Genomic DNA, 18,284 nt, shown 5'->3' with positions numbered 1-18,284 from the left:
ATACTTTGGTTGTAAATAATTATTACCATTGTTTCTAGGTTGTAATAAAGTGAAATGGAACCATGAAACAAATACATTCAACTTATTCTTTTATACTTTTCATTCCTGTTTCAGTCAAATATATCAATGAGGGTAATGGTATGAAAATATGGGAGCCAATTAATTATTGTCATTTAATGCATGGTTATAATTGAGTAGCAGACTTAAAACAATAGACTTGTGACCAAGAGATGGATTGAAATCGTGGAGCCAGTAGATTAAAACAACTAGATCATCATTTGATTATTAAATTCAATTGAAGATTTTCTATTGAGACATATGGAATTGAAAATAACCAATAGGATAATTAGAAATAATATTCGTTCAATCATCTGATATGTTGACCATTGTATCTAATATACTTTAATTGGTTAAATATATGTGTAGATTTACTTTAAATTACATCCATCTACTTAGATACGTATTTCATTACTGATTCATTTACATACAAACCTATATCTGTTCATAATTATCATATTCTAGTGATACAATGTATAAAAATGGTTGTGCAATTGAAAGAATACTAAGACATAAATTATGCAAAAATGACTTTGATAATTTACTATTTTGGTCTGATTCCATTTGTCATTTAGATAATGAGAAACCACAATTTAAACATTTTATTATTGGACAAGAATGGTTATATACAATGAATCATCCACAAAGACAATTAGATTGTAGAATACATTTCAATGTATGATACAATATGAATTACATTCAATTCTAGTCTATTTTAGATATTGAATGTATTGGAGATTTAGCAATGTTTCTAACATGTCAAATAACACGAAATTATAATCATATTTGTGTGAAATTTATCAATAAACAGATTCAACAACAACAACGAAAAACCGTTAAATCTATTAAGAATACTAAACAAAATGTCAAGGTAAGTTATTATAAATGGTAGGAATTTCAATCATCTGTTTTATAATGATGATAAAGATGTGTAGTTCAACTGAATGAGTTTGATGTTGTTAAGTTTTCGAAGCTAAATAGTTTAATGGAAGAGCTTTTATTGTCATTCTGGGCGTCACCATCCTAGCCTACTTCATGATTAAAACGAACTGCTCACTTATTGTACAAGCACTAAATGATGTCATTCAAATGACTTTCTTTGTGATTGCATTCTCGTGTTTTGCATCATCCCGACCATGTAGCGAATTGACGTCAGTTCTAAACTGACGACTGACTTTTATATCACGCTACTAGAAGTTCTCCATCATTTTAAGGATACTCTCGATTGAAAATTTTAAAGTTTTCACAGTTCTATTCATCTCCATGGTTGGTCAATGATAAAATATCGTCACTTTTTACTCATCGTTTTCGCTCGTATGTGCGTAAGCGAATGGGGCGTCTACTTTGTTCACTTAACTGTTTCTCTAGGTTGGTTCAGTCTTATTTGTAGTTGAGATTGTATTGTATCCTTTCACTGTTATGTCTTACGGTTTGTATAAAATGGAATAAAGTGATTCTGGTGGTTTGTGAAGCATATTGATATGAAAAAGGTTTTGTAATCTTTGTGGTGATTTCTGAGATGATTTCCACATATGGTAGAGCAATTTTCTCCCTTACACATGAATTTGGTGTTATTCACAATGGAAATGAATATGTCACAATTATACCATTGAAATCATAGAACTTAACTGTATTAAAATGTGTTTAGTATTTCGTTTAAAGTTCCTCATCCCATTTAAACTATTCAATGTAAGGACATTATAAAAGATGCCTAGTTTAAATGATATTAGTAACTGACAGTATTTCTCAAATGCGAATCAGTAGTTTTATTGAAAATCTCTTTAATTTCGCTCAGCAGTTTTTTTTAACTTCTTCATGAATTGAATCCTGATAACTCATCACATCCCATGATGAAATATTTACAGCTTAGTGTTAAGTTTTTCTTACTTATACCGCCTATTACCCCTCGTTTAAGGTGTATAGACCGCTCACCATCACTCTCCATCCAACTCTGTCCTGAGCAATCCTTCTCAGCTCCTTCCAGTTGTTATTTACCCTTTTCATATCTGATTCTACTTACCGACGTAATGTGTTCTTTGGCCTTCCTCCTTTCCACTTCCCCTGAGGGATTCCGAGTTAGGGCTTGCCAAGTGATGCAGTTTGATGATTTGTGTAATGTATGTCCTGGTTTGTTCTCTCCCACAGAAGGCTGTTGCTGATGGTATCCGGCCAATGGATGTTGAGTATTTTGCATAGACAACTATTTATAAATAACTGTACCTTCTTGATGATGGTTGTCGTAGTTCTTCAAGTTTCAGAGCCGTACAGTAGAACTGCCTTGACGTTCGTATTGAAGATTCTCACTTTTATATTGATATTGTTTCTTACTGAAAACATAAATAATAATTAAATCATATAGGCAACCAACTGACAACAGAACTCAGAAAAACAACGAAATGCTTATTTGTTTTTCTTTCATTGTGAATATGACTGTACAAGACACTTGGATTTCTTTGGCAAAATAACATCTGTCACTTCATTAATCAAACAACTAGTTCAATGCTTCATTTTATTATGTTAGAAGACAGTTGTTTAATGCTTCCTAGTTTTAACGGATTGCCCAGGTAAAGTCATTCCACAATGAATAACCATAAGATGTTTTTTTCAGAGTAAATTTTCAGTTGAATTCAATTGAGAATTTTAATATTCAATACAGTTTACAGATAAAATAGAAAAAGTCGAGAAGAAATGTGCTATCATAGATGATGTGAATATTGATCAACAAACTGGGATATTAACCTCTAAAGTTACGTAAGTTATATAAAGAGGTGTTTTTAGTTTGAAAGTTATTTAGTAAATCATATATTCAAATAATGTGTTTTTGACGGTCTTCAAGAGGTATTTCCTGGAGTTCTAGTGAGAGGTAGTGACCAGTGGAGTTCACTGATGACAATGGTGGACGTGTCGCTCAATTTTGTGGATTAGTTGAAGTTAGAAATTAACAGCGTTGGATGCCAGCCGACTCAATGGTCTAATGATTAAGTGCTCACACGTGAGACTGATATGTCCTGAGTCAGAATCTCACGAGGTGAGATCGTGGATGGGCACTGCTGAGGAGTCCTACAGTTGGACGAAACGGCTGTCCAGTGCTTCTAGGCTTTCCATAGTGGTCTAGCATCAGTTGAATCATGATCTCAACTATTAAAATTACCATCATATCCACAAATTCCCTTTTGAAAATAGTTTGTTGCTTACTGTTATGACCTTGAATCGCTTTTACCCCGTGATACTTGTTATGACTTCACCTTGATCTGTCTAGACTAAACTATGACCTTGACGCGTTAGGCTGAGTGGCTTAACCTTGAGTCTAATACGCGTGAGTTCGAGATGGGGTAGAGAGAACTATTCTAAATCCTGATTGGTTGGCAAGCACGCAAGTGAAAGAAGACAAGACAGTTGGAACACTGAACTCTGGATTCTCTGAATTCGGATTAGTACAAAAATGTACATGAATAAATAAGTGAATATCTTGACCACGACGTACAATAATTTGGAAAAATACAGTTATGCCCGAAACAGGGAATTAGGGTAGAAAATACAGTGCAAAATATTATGTTTAAATTACAATATTTTCGGAACAAAAAAGGGTATGCTAGTGAATGATACATAGAATGAAAACTCGTGTTATGTAGAATAAGATGGGGACAAAAATAAATATAAGTGTTTTACAGGGTTTGAATGAAATGCAATAACGTCCCAAGAAAATAGCTTTCGTAATTGTCTGGGCTTCTTAATTCCCCGTTCATAACACTTACCTCTTAATTAAGAGTATGATAAAATATTTCATTAAATAACAGTTGAAGTATTTAAGTTAATAAATCTGTAGTGACCTACTTTTATCAAGAGAACGCAATTGGTTTAAAGGAAGCAATTATTATTATAACCAATTGTACTGTACTAAAGATATTCTACCTTCCTTTGATTGTGACCTTGCGCAAATTCGGTTACGCTGAGTAACCACACTTGTACTCCTTTGGCACGATCTCGGTATTCCTTCGACACCACGGGATCACCAAAGAATACATCTCGACTACTGCCTTCTGATATTTGGCTTACGGGGGATCTTATCGGTTAACTGACATGTAGTCTTCCTGTAGTGGTGATCATAGTCAACCGCGACTCGACACCACACTACAAATCAATGCCTCCATATATATTCAGAGAATAAAATAAATTCCACAATGTTTCTGAAGTCTTCTTAATATTTAACTGTTACAAATTTCATAATGAAGTTAAATGAATTGGAATAAGTCTGATTGTCTAAAATGATCGAATTTCATTTGTGAATTAAGAATTCCCAGAATAACTCAATTTGAAGAAGACAGAACTCGATCTTAGTCTTCGACACTTTAACAGCACATAATAATGATCTGCTCATGTATTAAGCCGATATGAGGTACAGTTTAATTTTATTTGAAATACTCAGTGTAAAAGGTATTAATGCCGTAAAGATAAAAATGTAGTTGTTAATCAGTGAATCCAATAGAAAGTAGAATTTTCAAAGTGAAATGTGACCAGAGATTAAAAAGTTGTGATACATTTGACATTTTATATGTTACTTCTTGTGAGTTTGTGCCTTATCAATATACAGAATGCAATGATATCGTGAATTAGAGAAAAGTGATTTATCGACCAAACCAATAACCCATAAAACCCGTACAAGTAGTGTAAAGTCGTTATCGGTCCTTCTTTCTGCATAGTCCTGCTTGTTAAAGACCACAACACCAATGTCAGTCTTCGCAGAATGAATCATGTATTTCAAACATACTGGGTTTATATACAAACAAAACAGACCACATCACATCATAAAATATAAGATACACATTTATACAAGATCAAGCCTGGCTGTGGCTGTGAACGTGGGAGGTAGTAATTGATATACTGGGTATAATTTAAGAACGGTAAATCGTCTAATAATAATAATCTATAGGTCGAAATAAAGCTTGTAATAAGAGGAAGAAGAATATGAATAGTTTAATAACATAGCAATTATACAATAAAAGAATAAATCTATCGTATTGGTTCATAAATAGTACTCAGGTGTAACCATTAATAATTCTCGTCAAGATATTGTAGTGTCAGTTACTATGTTAAGCCCATATACCTTATTCTAGCTTTCGGACATCCCATTCTATTCATTCTACTTGAGTCATATTTTGACCTTGTCAATTATTCGCTTATCAGTCTTAACTTTTTATATGAGCGTATATGTGTGTACCCTTCTTATCCCATTAATCACATGTCTGTAGCTTTATTTTGTCTGACTATAAGTATTGAGTAACGCTTGACAAAGATGGAGTTGGCTTCCCAGCCATCTTCCCTGCGTGTCGTCTTTGCTTTGCTCTGTTTCATTCGCTTCATTTACAAAATATATGTATTCACAAATCAATCCACGTTATTCGACTTATTTAATTCCGTTATTGACTAACGCGATTTATGTCGACGATTATATACGAGAATAGGCGATGACAATCATTCGTACGATCTTGAAGTCAGAGCCACGGGCCACTAAAATATAACAGTTCTCATGTAGAATGTGTTCACTATTGAGATCATATATTACAAAATTATGGTATTATACATATGTGAAACAGTTGACAAATGAACAGTTTTCAATGTTTCTTATTATTATCCTCTTTTATACATCCGGTGATTCAGTTGGGAATTTATTTTTAGCGGGATAATTAAAAAATAATTATACATAATTGGAAAAAAACTTAATCCAGTGTCTACATGATTATTGATGATAATAAAAGTTACCAGTTTCTCTTTCAAGTTGAGTATTTCTTTCCCAATATTCTTTATTTCAGTAATGATTATCAGTATTTCATTCCTTGTTTAATAATGTTCATGAATAAGTTTGTGAATCCCTAATACATTAACACTGATGGATGTTGTCTCAGTGGTCTAATGGATAAGCGCTTGTGTGCGAGACTGATACGTCCTGGGTTTGAATCTCGCGGGAGGCGGGATCGTGGATGTGAACTGCTGAGTAGTTCCACAATAGGACGAAACGGCCGTTCAGTGTGTCCAGGTTTTCCATGGTGGTCTAGGTCGAATTGACTCATGAACTCAACTATTAAACTATTATAATATCGACAAAACCCCTTCTGATATTAATCCCTAATACCTTTTTATCATTAATTAATAAAATTACACCTAGTTATAATTTTCAAGATTGAAATATTTTAATCATATGGCAATATAACCTTCAATATGAATTGATAATGGTTATAAAAATTCGATTTGAAATAATCACTTGTGTAAAACACATTTAAACGTGGATAATATTAACCAGTTACCATGCCTAATTCTCATCAGGATTTAAACATTATGTAACCTGATTTTTTTTTAATATAATGATGGTTCATGATCATTTATACACTAATATTGATCGTTTCATGTTTGTTTTTGTTTTTCTTCTTTTTAGAGAAAATGATCATGATCCAGTTATGAGTGTCATTCGAAAATTACACATCTATTTAACCGATAGAAATTTTATTGGATATGATATTTTACAAAAATCAATAAATGGATGGTATTATTCTAATAAACAATTCAAACATATGATTACAAATTTAATGAATTTAACACATTTTCAATTATACCAAACATCATCAATCAAACAATCCCTTTCATCATCATCATCATCATCATCCTCACCATCCTTAGAAGAAGATAATATTGAAAGATTAATTGCTAAGGCAACTAGAAAGAATACAATAATCTATTCAACAACAGCGGATAATGAAGATTTACAACAATTAATGAATATGTTTAAACCATTCTGTAAAAATGTTACCATGGATACAAGTAATACTCAAATGAACAATCATATGGATACATTCACTATATATATAAATAAATTAGATCATTGGATTAATAAAACTAAAATGATCAATGAATTCATACATAAAAAACAGAACAATTTAAATATTATCCATCTTATAAATGAACAATTAAATCAATTAGATCATAATTTAACAATCATTTTGGATAAATATCCTTTAGATGTTTGTATAAGATTATCTAATCAACTGATTACAATTATGGAGCTTCTTTTAACTCAAGTAAGATTATTAGGGGGTTAGAATGTCTTAAATTCTTTCAAGTATATCATCTGTCTTTCATAGGGGTAAAATATCATCCAGTTAAAAGAAGTGATCAAATTTTCCTTTTGATCATCGTTAAGCTTCATCATATTGAATTACAATTGAATTTCATTGACAACAAGAATTTTGTACTAAAACAAAAATATGCATTATTCAATGGTACCTTTTACTCAAATGGTCATTCATTGTGACAGTGAATGATATGCATCCAACTAATGACTATACGGAGTATTAGTTCTCTCAATATTGTAGTTATGATGAAGAAATGTTGACAATTCTATCTTATACCAAAACTATAATATTGAATAAAGCCATTAATAATGCTAGGGTTGAAGCTATCACGAGTTCACTTAATCTACGAACGAGAACAAAGACTCAGTGACCAAAGACCAGTAAGCTAGCTATTTGATGCGTCCTAGAGGAAGAATTCCAAGCTTAGAACGGAGAAGTATATTCTGCAAACAGCCAGAAACGAGCGATAACAACAAACGCAATTTAAAACGTATATATAGAGTACAAGACCGTCCTTGGAGAGACTTACCAAATAGCATACTAAAAGAAGCAACGGACCAATAGCATTTAAGATATTTCCCAGTGGGAAATACGTCACGAAGGCGACAAGAGCGCTTATGGCGCGAAAACAATGAAATTCTAATTTTCTAAATAAAATTACAAAATTAGGTCCTTTCCCAAATGAGTTCTGGGGATCTAACGTCCCCAACAAATAATAATAATAATAAGAAAATCAAGATCTAAGGTCTCTTGTTAATTGCTTTCAACCAGTTTATATCAAATAAAATGTACAGGAATATTGAATCATATCGGTCAATAGTTACCGTTTTATTTTATATGCTCCAGTGTAAACACAATCTAAGAATCAATGGATTTGATCTGAAAGTTGACAGAAGAATATTTGGACAGTAACTGTAGAACATTGTTCATTTAGTAAAATATTTTCTAATTTGTATCATGTTTCTTTTACGAAGAAATAACAATTCTGTTGTGGGATGCACTACTGATGTCGACAGAGATAAGTAGCATGTATCATCAATAGAAAGTGAAATATCTAGAGGCAGAAGATTAAGAAGATCAAGGCAAAGAGAACGACAACAGAGAAACGAAGAAACAATGAAATCTGAGACGATTGATGGATAATTTGTAAATGAAGTATTTACTGTATGGTTCTTAGATTTTACTAAAACATTCTGTAAATTTGTATTCAAATCCATTTTGGTTTTCCCCTCATGTGTTCTTTTTCACTATACTGGTACTATTGTTGAGTTTATTTACAAACTATTGATCAATTAAAATGATACTTAGAAATATCTTGTCATTTTAGGTAACATTTACATTGCCGGCTCAACCAATTTGTCTTGGAAACAAAGAAACACAAATATGCGTTGAACTAGAAGACCGTGATAAACACATCATAGGAACTCAATCAAGGCAAACAACAAGTCATCGCATGAAACTGGTCATTCATTTAATGAAAATAATCAATTTATTACTATCATACATTTTGCCAATATTTACACAATCCAATAGAAATCTTAGTCTACAGAATAAGGATAAAATCACAATAACTGTGAATGAGAAAGTTATGAGAAAAAAACTGGAAAACGTTATTTCACATCTCATTGAACACTTAGTACAGTTACCATGTGTAATTGATGACTTCTCTTTAGATGTATTATATAAGGAAAGTACTCAACAGCCTAATTGTTTTCAAATTGAATTGGAGACATGGATTCAAAGATATGAAATGGAAAGATTAGTAAGTTATTCATTATGAATATGAAATATATTCATTTTGTTTGATTCATTGATTGACAAATTGTCAGGAGTTTCTGTGGATAAGCTACCTGTTATGACAGACGATTCGTTAGGTTAGGCAATATTCATGTATTAAAGTATTCTCTACAATGTAGTTGTGCATTACGGATAAAGATGGAATGTTTATAGCTAGTCATCAAATCTGGCAATAGATTTCGGCTTTGAATCTAAATGATGAACATCAAGTTTTGTGTTAGGCATTGTCTAACTGTGATACTGATAAACCAGTTTTCTGTCCATTGGCTCGAATGATTACCTGAGTGGGAGGACAGAGTGAATAGAGAACTAAAATGTACACTAACGAATATACGTATGTAGTGAACAAGAACACGAGTGGGGACAATCGAATGTATTTGACACGAAATTAGAGAGCAAATATCAGTCCATTGTCTCAGATTTCATTGTTCCTGCATTTTTATACCATTCTTTTCATCCCATTCTTTCCTTCTCGATCTTCTACTGAAATACATTCTATGTCTGATTACTACTTATGTGGGTTTAAGTAACTCACACCACACATATATTTCCTTCTGAAGTTTAAGTCACGTTTTTTCATCAGCGATATGTATCCCACTCCTTAAGAAAGGAAACCAAATTTTAGCCATTTGAACACTCATATTATTTAGTCAACGTCTAATTGACCTACTGTATCACTATGATAACCAGGCTCCTATTGATTAGTTTCATTGATTAGCAGAACAAGTTAAGAAATACATTATTCAGTGATTATTTCAACTGCTTTCAAACTTTTCGTGCACGTTTATCATATTGTTTGCCGAAATTGACGTAATTTTTCGATTATATACTTGATTACTTTCATATGTTAAAGTATAGCCAATTATATTTATGTAGAATAATCTTAATAAGACAACCATCATATATGATAGGTTAGTGGATAGATGTTAATAGTTCTCTTATAATTCTATGCTCAATAGTTTTTCTGGTTAGTGTTTTTTAAGCGAGTTAGTTTTTTACGGGATGGGTTCGCTAACCCCATGCCCAACCCTCCTACTTTATCCGGGATTTGGACCAGCAGTAGTCCCTAGAGGGACTCCAGGCGGAGTTCTATGTTAATAGACTGTTGAAATGTACTATGCTGTTGTATTTAAGACATCATTAAAACTTCATATGTTTAATTTACTCTCAATTCCACAGCATGATAAAGTATTGGAATATGATGAATTATTATTAATCCCAACTGAGCTAAAACTTCAATAAGACATAAATAAGAATTTGAAGTGGAAGTAGACAGAATGGAATTACACTTTATTATTATAACTAATTACAATGCATAACATAAAACATTTAACTGTACAGTAAAAGTAAGAAATATTCGCCATACATTACGAGTATATCCTTATAATAATTGGATATAGTCGAATTTGCCATATTCAATAGTCATTCACCGAACTGTCCAATTTGTACTCTAGTAGTCATAAATCGATTAAAAATCAAGTTGGAGAGAAATTCGTAAACACAATGAAAGTTATTGTATCTTTTAATTCAAAATAACGAATGAAATAATGTACAAAAGAATTATCACTTGACAAGAAAACCACAGTTCTTTATAAAAAAGCATTTTGTTATTGTATTCAAAGGTACTAGGATAAACGTAGAAATTGTAGTACCAGGTAATCTCGTTGCATTTCAATAGTTTTGTAAAAAGTTAGTTAAACAAAACCTGATATATTTTAAAATGACTAGTCTTGGTGTAATAACACTTCATAGTTGGTCATTATTGAAAAAAACAAACGAATAGAGTCATTGAAACTAACAAGTATCTTTCATATTACAATAAGTCTAATTCATTTTATCATACATAGAATAGATGGTTAGTCTGTATTGATATATGTAAACTCTTGATGAATTCTTTAAAAGATGCATTTTTGTTTTCAAGTTTAAATTTAAAAAAGTAGTATTTCCTGTATATTTCCTGTGTTTTTTTGTTTTCTCAAATTCCTTTTGAGTAGCTTAATGAATACAATGACTGTTTAATATTGTAAAATTTGAATGCCACGGATCTAATCATCTCGTTCATTAAATGGTTTAGTAAATGATGGATAGTGGCTAGCAGTGGAATCCAGGACTCGCGTTTCGTCCTATTTGAGACTCGTCAGCTGGATGTGCCTGCATCTCAGAGTTGATGTTCACTCTGAGACTCGAACCCAGCAGTACCTTTTTCTTCAAACACCATCACGTTATCCACTCAGCTGCTGAGTCCTGATAGTCACTTGCTTGTGCAATGGGGTTGCCTTAATTCACAAGGTTTTTGTAAGCAATGAAGGCAATATCGAGACATACGCACAGTATGCACATATGCCAATAACAGAATGATCAATTGCAGTCTTAAACCTGAATGGGAAGATACAAGCCAGACTATACCAAACGGTTTAGTAAATGTTCTTAATTAATCAGCTAAATTTGAAACAATTCACATAACCTCACAATTACAATCACTAACATCATTCTAATTGTTGATCTTGCAAAAATGAAATAAAAGAGATAAGAGCAAGACAATTGTTTTTATGGATGAAACAATTAGATATGAGATAAAAGGTCTGGGATTTGGGTGCGAAATCCAGTCAACCATTTGACTAAATAGAGTCTTGGTATTATAGCTGATTTCAGTTCATGATGATAACCCTAAATCTAATTCCTAATCCTAACTATCAACTGTAAATCATAATCCTGATTCCTCACACACTAGTTTATAACCCTTATTTGGTTCTACTTATGAAGTGGACACATTCAACGTCACTTTAGCCTCATTCAAAGATCCCCCATAAATTATAATCTCACTGAGATAAGCAGTTGAGGACTCATAATTTTACCTTTGATAATTTGAATAATACTAAAACAATTAAAGATCAAATCTCAAACAATATTTATAATAAATATTTTGGATTATTCAAAATTATAATCAACACCATGACGATGGATATTGTTTTAATCTAAAGCATTAACAATTTATTGTCACCTGATTTAAACTTATTTTATGCATCAGGTCAAGGGCAAACTATTTCTGTATTAGTTCATATCCTTGTGAGTGTACTTCAGTAAAAGTAAATCTTTATCTGTGACCCATCTTTACGTTTAGTTAATACCTTACAGATATTATTTTATTATTAAGTCGGTTTTAATGAAGTATTTTCGCTTCTGGTAGGTACGCGATAAAAAAAAATGATAAACCCTCAGTACAGGAAACTGATAGAAATCAAAACGATGAACCATTGGATGGTAACTCTGTTGTTTACACATTATATGGTTGCTGAAATATATAGAGATTTCAGGTATAAACCATTATGGGTTTGTAAATATTGAAGACGTTAGATCCACAGAACTCAATTAGAAAAGTTCCCGATTTTGTAATTTTATTCTGAAAATTTGAATTTTATCTTTTCGCGTCAAGAGACGCTTAGTTGATCTACAGCTTACATTTCCTACTCCGAAATCCTTGACTGTCATTGGTTGACGGATCTTTTTAGTACGCTATTTTGTGGCTCTTCCAATAACGTTTCTATCATTGTATAAATAAGCTTGATTTGTGTGCTTAGTGACCTCGTATTTTCTGGATGCCTCATCAAAACTTCTTGATCTAGTTAGAAGGGCCGGGGACAACGGATTAGAATAGCTTATCGTGTCACTGTATCTTTGACTTTCGTTTCGTCTATCGAGTATAACGAACTCGTAATAGTATTCAAGCATATCAGTAGGTCGACACTGTTGTTGTTCCTACTGCACAATAGTTGTCTAATTAAAGTCACTTAATAAAGTTAACTATCATCAGATATAATTTTGTCGTTAATTTAGTTTCCTCCATTGAATTCATAAGCAATATGAGTTTTTATCATTATGTTTTTCTATTTTTTCATTGAATCTATTCATATGAATCAATTATCCATTTATATATAGGATATAATGAGTAAAGAATATGTCCATGTTGATCAATGGTTACAAGATATTTCAAAAAATGATCCATATGCAATCACAGTATCAACAATCAGAAGTATTTTCAATGATCATCCTGAAATTGGTATTTTCATACATCAATTCAATGATCAAATTAATTGTTTCTTTTCTGAACTTATATTAAACACATCACATTTATCAATCATATTGAATAGAACAAACAATCTCAATGGAATTGTTCATCAAGATGATTGGATAAAACTTATCATTCATAATATGATTATCATGAAATCAAATAAATCAATAATCTATTTATTAAATTGTCTATTAGCTCATGCATCTACAACATTTAATATAATGAATTCAAAAAAACTAACCAATACTACTCATACTACTAATGTTAACACTACTACTCATACTACTCATACTACTAATGCTAACACTAATACTCATACTACTCATTCTACTAATGCTAACACTACTACTCATAATACTACTACTAATACTACTAGTGCTAACACTAATACTCATACTACTACTACTACTACTACTACTACTACTACTACTACTACTACTACTACTACTAGTAGTAGTAGTAGTAGTAGTAGTAGTAGTAGTAGTAATATGGAACATAAAGAAGAATCTATATCCACAATTATTCGATCATTATTTATTATAGATTGGTTCACTGAACAATATCCATATTTAATTGATACATTAATAAATATAGATTATAAAGATTTACTTTATATTTTCAATATAAATAGTATTATATCTATAACAGATAAATTCAATGAAATATCTCCAATGAATTTAATACAAATCAAGTTGATTAAATGTATTCTAATTGCATTAATAAGTCGATTATATGAGAAACTTAATATTATCAGTGAAATTTCATAAACAATGTTACATAACGAGTAATGATTTGATCAAGTACAATGAGAACAATGTACATAATTAATTTCTTAAAATGATATATATCTGACATTGAATCGTATCTTGAAGAGTAACTTAGTTGATTAGGTATATCTATCAGTTATAAGTACTTAATTGTATTGTGTTGTGTTGTGTTGTATTGTAAATCTTTTCACATAGTAAATATACTGATTCATTGATATTCAGTAGTGTAAAGTTCAGTTTACACAGATCTGGGAAGCTGGGAGAACCAGTTCCCTCAAGATTACAGGTATATCTTACTGACGAGTATGGCAAGTGGCACGAAACCCGAGTCCAGGGTTTCCTGTTGACCACCTCCAGCCACCATCTTATCTCAACATAGTGCACGCAGTGTCGTGTCACCAAGACTGGTGGTCACATTGCAACTTGGTCGGTAGCATTCGATCTGCACTAAGAAGGACTTTTGCACCACTTTTCCTAACCTTCGAATAATAACTTAAAGCAAAGACCGAATACATAGAAGCAAATAAGAGAGAGAAAAGGAGCATTAGAGCTAACACTCAGAAATACGTGGAAGACATGAAAACGATAGCGGAAATGCAAGACAAATACATGACACAAGAAAGAATCTAGCAGGGAAAATGTAGTAAACCGGAGATAAAAGTCAAGAACAAAGAAGGTAAGTCAATCACTGAAATTCAAGAACAGAGGAACAGATGGGTAGAAAACTTTAAGGAACTCTTGAATAGACCATCCACACTGAACACACTGAACATCGAAGCAACACACACAGACCTTCCTATAGATGTCACTCCACCAACAACGGAAGAAATCAAGTTGACCATCAGACACGTCAAGAGTGAGAAAGCATCAAGACGCGACAACATACGAGCTGAATCACTGAGGTCACACGTGGAAGCAACTGTAAACATGCTCCACATTCTATTCAGGAATGCTTGGGAGGAAGAACAATTGTCGACAGATTAAAAAGGAGAACACCTCATCAGGGTACCCAGGAAAAGAGATTTGAACAAATGTGAAAACTACAAAGAAATCACACTACTATGAGTATCAGGAAAGGTTTTCAACAGAGTGTATTTGAGCCAGATGAAAGATTCAGTAGACACTCAACTTCGAGATCAACAGGCTAGATTACGTAAGGATTGGTCGTGCACAAACTGAATTGCGACAATACGGATCACTGTTGGACTATCAATTGAAAGGAACCTGTCATTATACACCAACCTTTATGACTATGAAAAACATTTGACAGTGTGAATTGGAGAACCTTATGAAACCGTCGTTAGCATTGCAGTGTACGTGTACGGTGTACTTATTTCCACTCCCTCTCACCTGGCGGTTGACTGGGTTATGAAAACCGACACATCTGACGGGAAGCACGGAATACAATGGACGGCTTGCATGCAACTTGACGATTTGAACTTTGAAAATAATCCGAACTTTGTGTTCCATACAAACTCCAGCGGTAAATAAATCCCCAAAATAAATAGCTCTGTAAGTTTTCGACATTGAATGCTGACCACATTGGTTTTGACGCACTCACCTAGCTGAAGGCGCTCGGTCATGCATCCGTGCCAGATCAAGAGTGGGAACGCCGTGCTCAACATCCCCTGCAGTCGCTACCCAGATTAGATCAGTCGATCCACTATATATTGATAGACTATCGAATATATCTTTGAACCTCCTCGTTTTTGTCTTTTGATTTCACTTGGAGGGTACAATTCATATAAGAAGGTGTTACTGGTTAAAGCGTTGCCAAATTACAAATACCCGTGGCATCTTCGTTGATGAGCCTAACGTGATCTGGTACATCAAATTGGGATTTTATATATCATTGCCTTATTTTAATTTTTTATATATAGTGGTATTTTTCCGTGTTTTGGATATATATTTCTTCACTCGTTCATTCTCGTACTTGATGTCTCATCATGGCTGAACAGACGCCTAAGGTACTTAAGTTAGAAACTATATCACCACCTTCGTTTCAGCTAATGCCCTTCTAGCCAGACAGCATCGAAGCCTGGTTCTGCTACGCGGAAGCTGACTTCTGTGAGCACGGCGTGATCGACACACGTGCACAATTCCTCGAAGTAGCCAGGGCACTACCTCACTAATTCAACAGGTACATAACATCTAGCATGTTTACTAGTGATAGTTTGGAACCATATGAAAAACTGAAACGACCTATCCTTAAACGCGGAGATCTAACCAATCGACAACGGTTAGACTAACTCCTTAATAACATCGGCCTGCAACATGGTTCTACGACAGACATGCTGCAACGAATGAGAGAGGTTATCGGCCAAAAACCTTCGATGATGGATTATTCAGACAACGTTCCATATCTAAACTTCCTCAACAGGTGCAAGCTCTTCTGGTCTCCTTTCAAAACAACTCCGTAAACGAGCTGACCACATCCTTGAAATCACGAAATTCTCTAATACCGAAGTTCTTTCATTTAAAGAAAAACCTCAAACGACCCAGAATGACATAACAGAGTTATGTCGTACAATTACACGTTATTTGCAATTTCGTAATAACCGTAAGCGGTCACACACACTGTGAAGAAGCACTTCACGCAGGCGATTTGTCTCTAGACCACGGGAGACTGATAACCCTGACTGGTGCTGGTATCATAACCAGTATGAAAAGTCCTCCAGAAATTGCAGAAAACCCTGCAGGTTTCCAAACTCAAAACCAACCGACACGAAAAATTTTATAAATTGTGAATCTGTGTGCACTGTATATTGGATAGCGCAACGATACCGCCAATCAGAGAGCAGCGAATTATCGATTGAACCAGTGACGCATAAACACGTGCGAGCAACCTAGAGTCCTGATTGATCCTGCTTCCCTGTCTAGCCCAACCAGTTGAGTCCAGAACACAAATCTCAGCCTCTGCAATATGAATCATTTATTTCAAACATACGGGGTTTATATACCAATCAAACAGACCACAACGTACAATAAAATAAAAAATAACATTTGTACAATATTTGGCCAAAAGTGGCTGTGAATGAGGGAGATAGTAATTAACAGACAGGCCATAACTTAAGAATGGTAAATAGTATAATAATAGTTCATAGGTCAAATTAAAACTCATAACGAAAGGAACATGAATATAAACAGTTTAGTAACATGACAGTTATACGATAAAAATATACTCGTAGTATCGGTCCATAAATGGATCCCGAAAATTACCACTTATTTTTCTCATCGGGATATAACAAAAAACAAACGCATTAACGGCAACCGTATCAGGCGAACATAGCCGTCTGTTACACATCACAGGTAAGATAACGAGAGTTTGGTACCTCATCGACACTGGCGCAGACGTTAGCGTTCTTTCAGAGAATTCTAACGACCGGCTTCGCGAATCTGTTTCACACCTGCAGGTGGCAGACGGAAAGCCTATCGCTACATGTGGCAAAAGGTACGTTTACCTTAAAGTGAGTTTACGCCAAACTATCTGCTCGCATAACTTCTTTTTCCGGTTGCAGATTATCTCCTGTCAAAGTCAGACACACGATAGACTCATTCTATCAACCTATACTAGATAATTATTCTCGGATATACCAACCGCAACCGAAATTACCGTGTGTAACCAGCAACGTTACACGTCACATCACGACTACAGGACCACCTGTATTCTCGAGAGCGCGCCGACTGGCTTCCGAAAAGCTGAAGTTAGCTATAAACGAATTCTATTATTGATAGAGTTAGATATCATAAGACTGTCAAACAGCCCATGGGTATCTCCGTCGCACATGGTCCCTAAGAAGGCATTACTGTAACCACTCGGGAATGCCAAATCGGAACTAATTCCTTGGACTCCCTAGGACACACTAAAGATGCGCACGGCATCCGACCCCTTAGAATTAAAGCGGCAGCCATTCTGGATTACCCAGAGCCGAACACCATCAAGCAATTACGCACATTTAACAGCCGGGTAATTTTCTATAGACGATTCATACCGAACTGCGCGTCACTTATGAAACCGCTAACCGACCAACTTCCTGGAAGTGCGAAATCCATCAATCCGGACGACACCACGCGAGAAGCATCCTCCACAGTTAAGGACCTTATTGCTAAAGCAATAATGCTTGCACATCAGGACACTGAAGCACCCATTTTTATCGCAGTAGACGCATCCGAATCAGCAATCGGAGGTGTCTTACAACAATGGGTTAACCACTCCTGTAAACCTTTGGCATTTTTCTCGAGACGGTCGCTAGACAATTGCAGGCGAGGAAAGCCAGTATAGAAGCAGCATCTGCATCATTATGCCTTAAAATACACGGGGAAAAGCACAATCCTGGAATACAACAACGAAATTCAGCGCAATCACTCTTGATGGAAAAGCTGTGGAAGATGTAAAAACTTCCACGTGCCTGGACGGCATCATCGATGAATGTGGATGGTCCGATGAGGACGTATATGCAAGGATTTGCA

General features: G+C 34.0%; 1 protein-coding gene across 2 annotated transcripts; it reads left to right on the top strand.

The window, feature by feature from the left end:
* Window positions 1-529: 529 nt before the first annotated feature.
* On the top strand, window positions 530-14,428 carry MS3_00005989 (uncharacterized protein; the record flags this gene model as incomplete). 2 transcript variants are annotated; one of them, XM_051214076.1, is made up of 7 exons in its annotated part: window positions 530-733; window positions 767-928; window positions 2,417-2,621; window positions 2,666-2,808; window positions 6,488-7,127; window positions 8,509-8,943; window positions 12,915-14,428. In XM_051214076.1, the coding sequence occupies 3 exons, from the start codon at window positions 6,510-6,512 to the stop codon at window positions 13,812-13,814; spliced, it is 1,953 nt and encodes a 650-aa protein (XP_051067196.1). The 2 variants fall into 2 exon arrangements, with proteins under 2 accessions (XP_051067196.1, XP_035586652.2); XM_035729551.2 differs by lacking the exon at window positions 2,417-2,621 and having other exon boundaries at window positions 2,714-2,808; window positions 12,915-13,814.
* Window positions 14,429-18,284: the final 3,856 nt, after the last annotated feature.

Source organism: Schistosoma haematobium, chromosome 2 (genome assembly GCF_000699445.3).
Source record: "Schistosoma haematobium chromosome 2, whole genome shotgun sequence".
Taxonomy (NCBI): Eukaryota; Metazoa; Platyhelminthes; class Trematoda; order Strigeidida; family Schistosomatidae; genus Schistosoma; species Schistosoma haematobium.
This window is presented reverse-complemented; position numbering and strand designations above follow the sequence as displayed.